The sequence below is a fragment of the Miscanthus floridulus genome, chromosome 3, assembly GCF_019320115.1.
Source record: "Miscanthus floridulus cultivar M001 chromosome 3, ASM1932011v1, whole genome shotgun sequence".
Classification (NCBI taxonomy): domain Eukaryota; kingdom Viridiplantae; phylum Streptophyta; class Magnoliopsida; order Poales; family Poaceae; genus Miscanthus; species Miscanthus floridulus.
Window position 1 is genome coordinate 82,581,271 of NC_089582.1, and position 13,405 is coordinate 82,594,675.

General features: G+C 52.1%; 1 protein-coding gene across 1 annotated transcript; it reads right to left on the minus strand.

Annotated features, from left to right (window-relative positions):
- Window positions 1–11,993: 11,993 nt before the first annotated feature.
- LOC136543943 (secreted RxLR effector protein 161-like) lies at window positions 11,994–12,542 on the minus strand. Its single transcript, XM_066536254.1, has one exon. The coding sequence runs from the start codon at window positions 12,540–12,542 to the stop codon at window positions 11,994–11,996; it is 549 nt and encodes a 182-aa protein (XP_066392351.1).
- Window positions 12,543–13,405: the final 863 nt, after the last annotated feature.

Here is a 13,405-nt window from a genome sequence, read left to right on the forward strand (position 1 = left end):
ATATACTTATAAATTCAGAGGACTGTTTACTCGGGGGCTTCCCCACAAAGTTATTTCATTACAGTCTCTGCTTAGCTCTACTACAAGTACTACTATGGTCGCCGTGCCACGCTCTCCATCGGCGACGCCTGGGGCATGTACATGGGCCAGCTCATCTACTGCGGTCGCCGTGCCACGCTCTCCATCGGCGATGCCCAGGGCATGTACACGGGCCAACTCGTCCACTATGGTCGCCGTGCCACGCTCTCCATCAACGACATCCTGATATCCCGCCGCTTCGCTGGATCCTCGAAGGCGCCACCATCTGCAACGCCTCCGTCGGAGCGTCCGGGGACTATGCCATCGTCGTCAGCCGCAACCCCGACAGCGATGCCTCCGCCGGAGCGTCCGGGGACTACGCCATCGTCGTCAGCCGCAACCTCGACAGCGACACCACCGCCAGGGCGTCTGGGGACTATGCCATCATCCCCAGCCACAACCCTAACAACGGCGTATGGGCAGAAAACGCCTCCCGCCAAAGGAGGAGCACAGCGGACGACGGCATAGTCGACGACGTACGACGCCCACCGGCGCCTCTTCTCCTTCGGTAGCAGTGACTCCTCAGCAAGGGCGGCACGCACCATCTCATCTACGTTGGATAACCTCCGGCTCGACATCACGCTCCAGATTCACGAGCGAATCTGTAAGTTTTCTCTCTCTTTGGCATTACTCTTCCTCACTCAGGAACCACCGCGATGCACGAACGCATTTGGTGGAAAGGAAGGAGAGATAGTGGCTCGGATGTAGAAGATGAGGTGGGATGAGAACTCCCCTCCCCCTCCCTATTTAAAGAAGAGCCATTATAGCTAAGGAAAGGCGAAAGGTTGGACGAAAAACCCTCTCCCTTCTCCTCTTTAAATACAAAATCAATGCTGATTGATACCTGAGGGGACGCGCCGAAACTGACGGGACGCGCCCCGGTCGATGAGGCGTCCTCCCTGGTCAAACTGAACACTGCCTGGGTATGGCCCACCACTGACCTGCTCCGGCCGCGGCAATTAAGGCGCCCACATAGGCAGACAACCCTTCGCCTCCCCATGCAGGACTACGGGACGATCCGACGGCACGACCTTTTTTGGATCTCCTGGGCCGGCCATTTGGCCCAGAAGAGACGACAAACGAACGTCCAAAGAAAGATAAGCATCTCAGCTTTCTTACTTTATGCGTTAAAATTCATTCTCGAGCTTCCAACCCCGTCAAACGGCGGAACACGAACATCACTCGGGGGCTACCGAGGATGTCTACCAGTCTAGACATCCTCCCCACCCGACCCCCTTCGTACACTTGAAACTAAGGATGCGAAATACGGGCATAAAACTTTGAGTAAAAACTGGACGAACTAGCAGACCCTACGCCTCGATAGCTACGGAGTTTCTTTTCACCAGAAAAACTATGCTCAACGCCCTTCGCGTCTCTGGCTTCAACATCTGCCTTCTCAAGAAGGGTTTGGAGGGATCTGGCTACAGAGTCTCTCCCAAAGGAGAAGCTGTCAGGCTGCCCAAGTTAATTAAATGGCTTGGATCGCCACTGAGATACGAAAAACAAAGAATAGCAATTCTTATGCAGGTTACTCCGACCTCATCGCGAACATCAGGGTCCGAACCCCGCACGGACACATTTGGCAGGAGCTTTTTTGTCACTCATATCGCCACGGTAACGTTACCGACCCCGCCTTCATTTCAATTATATTATACATATGCAAAACATCCCAACGCTTCGTGTTGCATCACGAAACAGCCGTCGCCTCATTCGATATAGGCGTCCACAGGCCGAGGTTTGAAGGTCGGTCCATGAAGGGCTCGAGGCCACCTCATGCCAAACAGAGCCAGGGAGAAATAACTAAGACAAGCCCTAGCGGCCCTGCCCGACTCCGCTCAGAAGCGGACAGGGACGTCTTAACCTTTTCTCGTTTGATTCTAACCCCGAGCCAAACCCACGGAATCTCCATCGAGGAGAGGCCATCAGGCCACCAGAGCCTATCGAACGGCTCAGGCATCTGCCGGGAGGTGGGTTAAGAAGTTATGGAGTGCCACCAGAGGGCTCTGCCGACCCCATCAGCAAATGATGGACCCGGATTCCACACGAACGTACCCGTTAGTGAGCTCGTTGAGCGCGATACTCGAGCCGTCGAGGCAAGTGTCGTTCACTCAGCCCCTCCGATTGCGAAAACCGAGGATGGGGTAACACGCAAATAACGGCCGACCCCTATCAGACCCTAACAAGGCTCGGGGGCTCGAGCCAATCAATACAGGGACACAGGTTCGAAGGCCCCACCTTGCCGAGCCCATAGAATCCCTAGTTGGGGATTTCTATTGGAAGACAGGGCGGGGAATATTGCGATGTCATCCATGGGCTTCGTCGACCCTGTTACCAAAGCCACGGTTCCGATCTCCAGTAACCCCCGACCCCAGCAAATGCAGGGGGTCGGACCTTACTCGGGGGCTGGTTAAGGTACAACTACCTCCTTTCTTTCTTTTGAAACAATCTCCTCGCATCATGACCAGCGGCATAATTCAGGGGAACCGATTGGTAAGATCGCAAAAAATCAAACAAAACAAAATTACGACGCAAAATCACAAAACCGCGTCCAGACTCGAAAAATACCGACACTTGTCCACATATTACATATAAGTTGTTCTCAAAATTGTTCGACTAATTACTCCTGCGGAGTGAGAACCATCTCTTTCAGATTGTCTGCCAGGTTTTTCACAAGGGGAGCAACCGTCTCCTCCATTTCCTCTAGCTCTTCATCCTCATAGGTGGACGGGAAGCCTTCGCTCATCACCTTCAGCTTGCAAAAGATCGTGCTCATCGCTCTCAACCTGAAGGGCCCTTCGTGCATGGGTAGCCTCTTTTTCTAGCTTGACGGAGACGTTTTCAGCGCTCAACCTTTGGTTCACCGTGTCACCGAGCTCCGCCCGGAGAGAGCGGACCACCTCGACGTCCTCGTCCACCTTCTGCTAGAGGGCCATGGCCCTACTCTCGGCCTTCCGCCGGAGGTCCCACTCCATCTCCAGCTCCTTCAGGACTTCGCCGGCCTTCTTATTAGCCGCGACATTCCTCTGCAGCAGCTCGTCTCGCTCCTTTTGGAGCTTGGCGATCTCCTCCCCATCCAGCTTGGACCTCGTCGACAAATCCTCAAACATCCCATGGGCCTCCTCCGCGTCTTGACACGCCAGGGCCTCTCGCTCCTAGGCGGTAGCAAGCTGTGCAGCCATGTCTACTCGCAGCCGGGCCTCCTCGGAGAGGCGATCCCACTCCGCCTTCTGCTCGCGGAGGAAGCGGGATTTATTCTGGCTACGAGCAACAAGAACCTGAAGAGGAAGAAGACTGGAATTAGAAATGCGAAAACACAAAAACATGCGGAGAAAGAAGAAAATCAGGCAAGTACCTGGGTAGTAGGAACGACAATTTCATGCAGGGCTCCTCTGGCCTGGTCTAGGGCCTCCAGCATGGTCGAAATTCTGATGTCAAGACCCTCCCGCTCCATGCTCTCAGAATGATCATCGAGTGAGAACAGAGCTGACGTCGGGTCCTGGGCAGCCATCCACTGAAGCGGCGGCTCCCCCCGCGCGGGGGAGCGGCTTCCACCCGACAAAGGGGCTAGGGGCGGCTCCCTCCTAACCCTGTGCAGCACCACCGCCGCACTCGAGGACCCTCCGGCTGGACCCTCCTCCCTCTGGGTTGCTTTGAGCGCCACGGGTGGATCCACCTGGGCCCCTGGTGGCGTGGATTGCACTACACCCTCGAGCGCCACCATGACCGCGCCCGGCTGATCCTGACTTGGCGCGATCACGACCACCTCCACCGAAGGTATGCGGCCCTCGGCCGGCTGTTCCACGTCTGCCATGGAGGAGGCCGCCCACTCAGTAACCTCCGCGGGCGTAGGAGCCACCACGGACGCCGTCGGGTCGGCCAACGCGGCCCCGACGTCGGCATCACTCCCACCCGAAACAGGGGTGACGCCAGGTGATGCTGTCTGTCCCACTTGAATGGCGAGACTCTTCTTCGGCGCCAGCCCTAGGGGGTGACCCGTCCGCAAGAACCTGCACAAAGGTATTAATCATTAGACCAAAATAGAAATGAAAAAAGGATGAAAACAGGGGAATCAGCAGCTCACGTTGACGTCCTTAGCCGGCGGAAGCGTTTTGAGGACGGACCCTAGATCCCTGCCCAGACTCATCTGAGCGGGACTGTTTCGAGCCTACTCCCTGCTCCGGGGTAGGGAGGCTTACCTCGGGGGGGGGGCGCGGCTCCAGACCCGCTTCCCTCCATCGTCTCATGGGGCGCGGCACTAGAGCCGCTCCCCTCCATCGTCTCATGGGGTGCGGCACCAGAGCCGCTCCCCTCCATCGTCTCATGGGGCGCGACACCAGAGCCGCTCCCCTCCATCGTCTCACAGGGCATGGCACCAGAGCCACTCCCCTCCCCCGTCGCTTCGGGGTCAGCAGCGGCAGGCCCACTTTCCTCCAACCACCGGTCCTCGACTGGCACGCCATGCGAAGCAACGGACTCGCCGGCCTCCACCGACCTCATCGATTCACTTCCCTCCATGTGGAAAGGGAAGGGTCCCTGCACGGATGGGTGGCCACTCGTCAGCGTGTCCTCGTCCTCCAGGATGTCCCAATCCACGCCGACGGCTACCTCGTCGTCATCATCATCGTCGTCGTCTTCATCCTCACTGCTCACATCCTCCCCCCGATCCCGTGCCTCCTGCTTCAATCGTTTCGCCTTCTTCATCTCCTCCCTTGCTTTCCTATCCCGCTCGGCCGCGAGTCAATTCGCCGCCGCCACGGCCTTGTCCTTCGGCAGCGGAACTGGACTATCCTTGAAGACTAGCCCCCTCGACTGATCCCAACGTCACAAAAGCAAGTATTAAAAAAGGGAGATTCAGGAGAAAGAAAAGAGCACGGGAGAAGAGGGCTTACGAATTCAAAGAACCTAGGCTTCGGCCGCATTGGGGGATGTCCGGGCACCAGATACACGATGTCGAGGACCCTGCCGGTGGAATCCTTCGTCGGCTCCGTCACCTCCTTGATGCGCTGCGCCACTTTCGAGTAAGGGAGCGCCTCATCAATGAGCACCGTCCCTTCAAATGACATCCTAGGCATCATCCGATGCAGGGGAAGCACGCGCGCCATCAGTGGCGCCACCCTCCTCACATGGTAGGCACCGATAATCCCCATCCCCTTTACACCCCGATCCTTCAGGGCTTGGAGGGCGAAAAGAAGGTCAGAGATGTGTTTCTTATCTTTGGACTAGACGCCCCAGCTCCATGACTCCGGAGCATCCACAATAAGGCATCCAGTGTACCTCGATAGGGTGGCACTCACATCATCCCTAACATAAAACCACTGTGAATGCCATCCCTTGTTGGATGTCGCCAGATGCATGTATGGGTAACCCCTCGACTGGGTATGGCGCAGATGGATGCTGGCACATCCCATCGACACGTTCATATCTTTTCCCCCAATCTTCCTCTTCGATAAACTAATGTTAAAGAAATATCGCCACAGATCAAAATGGGGATCGATCCCTAGGAAACCCTCGCACAGGGCAACAAATGCTGCCATGTGTTGAATCCCATTGGGAGTTAGATGCTGTAGCTCCACCTCGTAATAATCCAGCAACCCCCGAAGAAATCTATGCGTGGGTACCGTGAATCCCCGCTCATGAAAGATGGCAAAAGAGACAACATACCCTTCGGGCGGCACCGGCTCACCCTCATCGCCAGGTAGCAGCCACTCCTGGACGGCAGACAGTGGGTGGAGAAGGCCATGGCGGACGAGGCCCTCCAGACGCCGTGAGGTGATGTTAGATCTGCCCCACAACTCCATTAAAGCAATAGGGGAGGAGGGTAGGCGCGAGCTTGACAACGGCTGCAACACGAACACAACCTGGTCGGTGGTGGCGATACGGGCGTAGGAGGCTGGGGCGATTGGCGGTGGATGTTTCAGAACGCAAAGGCAGGGGAGCGAAATACAGAACCTTGGGGGTGAACCCCATGGTTTTATAGGGGGCGACGGACACAAGAAGGGCAACCGTCCGCCTCGATCTCCGGGCCTGCCACACACGCCACCGCGTCACGTCGCGGGACACGCGCCCGCAGTCCCTATCCTCTCACCCCAAAAATCTCGGCGGACGATTCGCCTTCCCCAGGCGAATCCAAACTCTCTACCCACCTGGGAAACGCAAGCCACGAAGGCCTTTTCTTTTCTCTTTGGCCCCCCTAGGGCCCAGAAGCTCAGCGACCGGCCCAACTAAGGAAGGATCCGCAAACGATCCAAAATCAAGGGCAGAAGCACCAGTTAGGTCAGCCCTGAATCAGTTCCCAGCGAACGGGATGCCACGACCCACTCGGAAAAACATCCAGTTGATGAAAAACTAAGTCCTTCAGCCTTACCCGCGAAGGGACCGATACAACCCCCCAGGCGACTCTACTCGAATCACCCGGGGGCTCGGGGGCTACACCCATCGGGTGCGCTCGCGCGCACCCTCTGGCAAAGTAACTTCGACGAAGTAAAAAAAACACCCTCTAGGCGGTTCTACTCGAATCACCTAGAGGCTCGGGGCTACTGTCGGGGACCTAATACCGGGGTACCCCAGAAGGTGGAACCAATAACCACCAAACGTGAAAAACTTCTAGACGCATAAGGGCTCCATTTCATCCCTTGTTTGAGTGACAGGAGTTTGGTTCCGCCTCGCCCGACGCCTTTGTGAGATAACTCTGCCTCGCTCGAGGGCTCAGGGTTAATCTTCGTCTCGCCCAACGCCTTTGGGACAGGCTCGGTCTCGCCCGAGGGCTGAGGGATAAACTCCGTCTCGCCCGACGCCTTTAGGGTGGGCTCGGTCTCGCCCGAGGGCTGAGGGATATATTCTGCCTCGCCCGACCCTGAAGGGGCGAGGTCGGTCTCGCCCGAGAGATAGGAATTGGTCTCCGTTTCGCCTGACGACAAGGAACAAGTCTCACCCTGCTCCATATCTAAAGATTGGATTCATCTTACCTGACAACTTCTCCCCATTCCCTCAAGATGATAAGTACAGGGCAAGACAAGACGTTCGGGTCAACCATGGCTCCAAGGACCATACCCTACGCCCTGGCAGGAAAAGTACTGCCAGGGGATGACAGGACAGGTGCTTTAGATCCTTCCGGGCGCCGTAGAGCCCGAAAGGTTGGACAGGTGCATGCTCCTTGCCCTGTAGAGTTGTAGGCGCCGCCTTCAGCCCTTGGACACGGAACCCGACGAAGATATACGACAACCGCTACGCTCCAGAAAAGGATTTGCTATCCCCACGAACAACGGATTTTTCGTCACCACGCTATGGACCCAAGGGAGCAGCGCCCGCTTCCTGACCCCTCAGGTCTGCCAAGTCAGAAGGCCTTGACCACGGCATTACGCTGATCCTGACCCCTCGTCCCTTCGACAAAGACTCACAAGAACCAGAAGGCGTGCGGAGCAAGGCTAGGGGAGGCTAATAAGTCAAAACCACTATACTACAACCCATACCCTGCGTAGGGCAATGTTCTGTGATCAACCTGACATTCTACAGAGACATCAACAGTATTGTAGGCACTTATCTTCCTTCGCACTCATCAGAATGAAGAAGGAGGATTGGGTAGACGTGAGCCACAAGAATAAGGTAGAGCCCTCATCCTTGTAAAGCCGACCCCTTCATCTATAAAAGGGGATGTGCTTCCTCCATCAGAGGGATGGACTCTTGAGACCGAACAATACGACACACAGATACACACAGTCAAGTTGCTTCGAACCTCTTGACCTACCTTCAACCCTTCCATCAGAGACTTGGGACCAGTCCCTCTCTCGATTGTTTGTACCCCTTACTACAGACCGTTCACGGTGTTGATAACACGAGCAGTAACAAACTGGACGTAGGGACATTCGGCCCGAACTAGTATAAATCTTGTGTCCTTTAGCGCACCATCTGAGCCTAATGCACATTACTATAAATTTACTTATCGGTGCTCATACGAAACACCGACAGGTTCCATACTAGAAGATTCTTTCAAGTGGTATCACATCTACACATGGTATCAATCATGCAAGACGATGACTCCACAAGTGATCCTCAACTCTAAGTGATCATTAAATGAAGAATACATCCCTCACCTACAAGAACTCAAGTGTATCAAATGGATGACCCATACTATCACATAGGGGGAGGTGTCACACAAATTGGTATCAAGATCAAAGATCCTATGTGTGGTATCTCAAGAAGCCCTACACAAGATACAAGTGGTACAAGTTATAAATAGTATCTACAAGTGGTGTCATTCCAACAATCAAGTGATGTCCATAAAAATGTAAGATTCAAGTCTCAACCATCTACCCCAAATGCACACCTTTGCATCAATGAGAAGCATACCTTTTATGGAGATTGATGACAAAGGGGGACAGATTGTACAAAGATATGAAAGCTTTAAGATTGAGATTGTAGATATGAAAGCTGTGGGAGAGATTGAAACAAAGTAGAGGTTGGACATGGACATGGACAAAGAGGGAACAACATTGAAGAAAAGAGATGGATCAAAATTCTTGGACAAGAGAAGCACACAAATAGGTGGAGTAAGCTCATGAACTTTGATTGATTGCATTTGATATGTGCATATTCATGTGCTTGCTTGCATTGCATAAGTTCTTAAATTCAATATGCATGCTTGTGTGAGGTATGTTAGTTGTAGAATTTGATTGATGAAATAAAAACTAGCATGCATAGGATGATAACTAGACACTTGGTATGTTTTTCAAGTAATGCTAGTACCTTGGTTTTAATGTTAATCTCACAAGGTATCTAGTGATTTTATTTCCAAGTGATATCTAGCTAACCATGGTGCTAAGGATGAACTTAAAGGTGCAACTCCAATTGGTATCATGCTTCAAAGGTTTACTCCATACACCTTAGCATCATTTAGTAATAATTACTCTCCCACAATTTCAATCTATGCATATGTGCGAGCTTAAAAACAAACACTCTAGCACATATGTAGGGGGAGCTAATACTATCATTTTGGGTTTGTGGTACTTATCCAAAATCATTTACATATGGTAAAATTGTTTGGGCAAGCAACATGAATCCAAAAGAGCTTAATTTCCATATCTTTGTAGAGTTGTCATCAATTACTAAAAAGGGGAAGATTGAAAGGTCCTTGTGTGGTTTTTGTAATTGACTAACAACCCTAGGTGGACTAATTGTGTTTATGTGAGATACATAGGTGATTAGTCCACAAGTACATGTGTGTGAGCAACATATGCCATGAAAGTGAAAATGGTTTTGAGATATTTCAAAGCTCACACATGTGATGATGGAGCTTATTGCACATGAGACATGACATTGAGTCATGTGATCAAGGTAGAGAAGATCAAGACAAGACTTGGCTTGATGGACCGGTTGCAAGAGTGAAGGGCAAGTCAGAGGCTTTGGAGCGATGGACCATGTGGCAGTAAAGCTTGAGTAAGACTTGGCACCGATGGACGAAGGCAACGGTGAAAAGCAAGTGAAGTCAAGATCGATGAACCAATATGATCACGTGATGATATAAAGTGAATCATATCATTGTTGATCATGTTGGTGCATGTATTGCATTGACATTGGAGGAGATGGAATGAAATACGCAAGGCAAAGGTATAACCTAGGGCATTTCATTTCACCGGTCATAGGTGTGTAAAGAAGTTGATGACCGGGTTTAGGATAGATGGTCGTACTATCAAGAGGGGCAAACTTGGTTGCATATCGGTCATCTAGTGCCACTCGAGTGATCTAACTTTGCATCATCGCTAGGATCGAGTGGCATGGCAAGTTGAGTGACTAATCCTTTGGAAAATGTTTGTTAAAAGCTAACACACATACACATGGTGGTGTTGGCACATTTGCAAAAGAGAAGAAGTTAGAGATGTTGTGAATCAACTTAGAGAAGAGAAAAAGGTTTTTCGGTGTACTCCAAACTATAGGATGGCCCTTGGATTGGAATACTGCTTTGATCCATTGTGATTTGGATCAAGTATGCATGTGGGGTATGTAGCCCTCTGAGTAAGATTTCCAAAATGTCCAAGATCATCAAAATCAGAGTTCGGAGCTAAGAGTTATAGCCATTTTAGCGCTGAAAGGTCTGTGACCGGACTCTACGACTTGAGCGTCTGGTCAGCACCTGTGAGTCCGGTCAATGATGACCGGACGCGTCCGGTCACTAAAAACATCTCTAGAACCTCTCTATGAATGACCGGACGCTGGGGTTCAGCGTCCGGTCATTATGACCTGCGCGTCCGGTCAGTACGCGCTTTGCCCAGTAAAGGGGTAACGGCTATTTTAGCCCTTAGGGCTATAAAAGGAGCGTGTGGCTGGCCTTGGGCTGGCAGCTAAGCATCCTCATGCCTATGTGGCTTGTGTAGGAGTGCTTGGATGCCCTCTAACTCACTTGTGCTTGCAAGAGTGCAAATCAATTGCGAGTGAGTGTGATTCTAGTGTGTTGCATTGTGAGATTGCATCGAGTGGTAGTAGGTGATCGAGTTGCAAGCTAGTGGTGCTTGTTACTCTTGGAGGTTGCCACCTCCTAGATGTCTTGGTGGTGGTCTCCGTCGAAGCCCGCAAGAAGCTTGTGCGGTGCTCTAGAGAAGAGCTTTGTGAGGGGCATTGTGCTCGCCCCGGGGGAGCCGCGAAGAGCAACTCTAGTTGAGCATGTCATTGATCTATCCTTACTTTCGGGGTAGGTTCTTGTGGTGCTCGACGTGCGGGCTTGGCGAATGATGCCAATTAGTCACCGAACCACCAAGTGAGCGGTCGACACAATGGGGACGTAGCGTATTGGCAAGCGCGTGAACCTCGGGAGAAAATCACCATGTCAACCTTGTTCTTCCCGTTGGTTTGCAATCCCCTTACACAAGCTTATGATTACTTTTATATACATTGTGCTTGTGTAGTTGCTCTTGTGATTAGTTATCTTGTGTAGCTCACTTGTTACCTTCTTACTTGTGTAGCATAGAAGTAGCTCGCTTGCGTGGCTAATTTGGTTTGTGTAACATTGTTAGTCACTTTGCTTAGTTTGTGTAGCTAAGTATTTGCGCTCTCTTATTTGGCATTGGTTGCCTTATTATTGAGCATTGCTAGTGAGCTTAGTTGACTTTGTGCTTTTGCTTACTAGCATGTGTAGGAGCTCCCTCATTGCTTGAAATACTAGTGGCATAGATTTGTGTGACCTTGCTCCTACAATTGGTTAGGTGAGCTCTAGTTAGCCTGACACCTTTGTTGCTTAATTAGGATCTTTGCAAGGTGCTAGAGAACATAGATAGAGGGGTGTAGTCTTAGCTAGACTGATAGTTTTAATTTCATACTTGTTTCGGTTAGCCAACGCGATTAAGTTTTAGAAATGACTATTCACCCCCTCTAGTCGCCATCTCGACCCTTCAACTCCCTTGCCTTTGATAGGCAAGGGGACTCCCACTTGCTACAACAAATTCTAACCACTAAAGTGGATGCTGAGCATATTCCTAACACTAAGCTTGGAAGCCAAGGAAAGTAAAAATACATGAAAAATAAGATGCAAATGCTTTAGCACTAGGCTTATCTATCAATTCTCCTCCTAAGCCTTGTGCCGAGCACCGGAGGTGATCTATTGTAGCCCAATCCTCTCCCTCAATCTCTTGGAACTTGGACTTTCCTAGCGACTTGGTGAGAATGTCAGCCAGTTGATTAGTAGTGGCAATGTGGCTGGCCTTGATGCTCCCATCCTTCAAGCAATCCCTAATGAAGTGATACTTAATGCAGATGTGCTTGCTTCTTTCGTGGAAGACATGGTTCTTGGCCAGAGCTAGAGCAGACTTGTTGTCCACCTTTAGCTCAACCACATTTACCTTCCTGCCAAGGAGCTCTACCAGCATACTTGATAGCCATAGCACCTAAGTTGCAGCAGTGGTGGTGACGATGTACTCCGCTTCATAGCTTCAGAGGGCCAGCACCTTCTGCTTGAGGGACTGCCAGCTGACCAAGCAATCACCGAGGAAGAACATCACCCCGGTTGTGTTTTTGCTAGTATCCACATCACCAGCGAGGTCGCTGTCACAGTAGCCGATGAACCGCGCCGTCCTAGGGGCTCTTCCATAGTGGAGACCATAGTCAAGGGTGCCCGCCATGTAGCATAGGATTCGCTTGACGGCCTGCAAATGCTCCATCATCGGCCACTCCATGAACTGGCTCATGTACCCGACGATGAACGCAATGTCTGGCCGGGTATTGACTAGGTAGCGCAAGCTCCCGATCAACCACCGGTAATGGGTTGGATCGACCTCCTCCGTTGTGCTCTCCCGACTTAGCTTGAGCTTCTCCTCAATCAAGGTGTGAGCCAAATTGCAGCCTGTCATACCACCGAGCTCGAGGATGCGCTTGGCGTATTGGATTTGGTGGAGGGCGATCCTGCTAGCATCCTGGCGCACTTTGATGCTGAGGTAGAAATAAAGGAGGCCAAGGTCGCTCATGTTGAACGCCTTCTTCATCTACGCCTTGAAAACCTCCCACCTTCTGCTCTTCAGCGTTGGTGATGATGAGGTCGTTGACGTAGACGCCGACTAGTAGGACGCTGTGTTCACTGCCCCACCGGTACGCTGCCGCCTCATGCGCGCTTTGCTTGAAGCCCATCTTCTTGAGTGTGGCATCGAGCTTCATGTTCTAGGTGCGCGGTGCCTAGCACAGGCCGTAGAGTGCCTTGCGCAGGCGATACACCTTCCCTTCTTCTTCGGCGATGGCATAGCCAAGTGGTTGGTGCACGTAGACCTCCTCCTTGGGGTCGCCGTTGAGGAAGGCAGACTTCACGTCCATGTGGTGGACTAGCCATCCCTTTTGAGCCACCAGTGCGAGGAGGACACGGACTGACTCCATGTGTGCCATGGGGGCAAAGGCGTTGTCATAGTCGATCCCCTCCTGTTGGACGAAGCCATGCGCCACCAGCCATGCTTTATGCTTGATCACCACGCCTAGCTCGTCCTTCTTGAGCTTGAACACCCACTTTAGGGTGATGAGGTGGTGGCCATCAGGCAATGGCACTAGCTCCCATGTGCGGTTCTGCTCGATGGACTTGGGCTCTTGCTCCATCGTTGCTAGCCACACCGGATCACCCTATGCCTCAGCATAAACGGTCGGCTCATCGGCGTGCGTCAGATGTAGCTGGGCGAAGAGCCACTTGGGCTGGTCTGGTGAAGACTGGTCTCCAAGGATGTTTGCCACCGTGTCGTACTAGAGGGGCTCATCGTCATAGTAGGCGTATAGACGGTCTTCATCATCCTCCAACAGCATCGCGTACTCGACCTTCGGCTACCCTACGTGCACTAGTGTCATAGCGGGCGAGGTAGAAGATGCCGAG

Bases quoted from the DNA above. Each gene is read 5' to 3' on its own strand.
- LOC136543943 (XM_066536254.1), bottom strand. From the start codon at position 12,542: ATGAAGAAGGCGTTCAACATGAGCGACCTTGGCCTCCTTTATTTCTAC.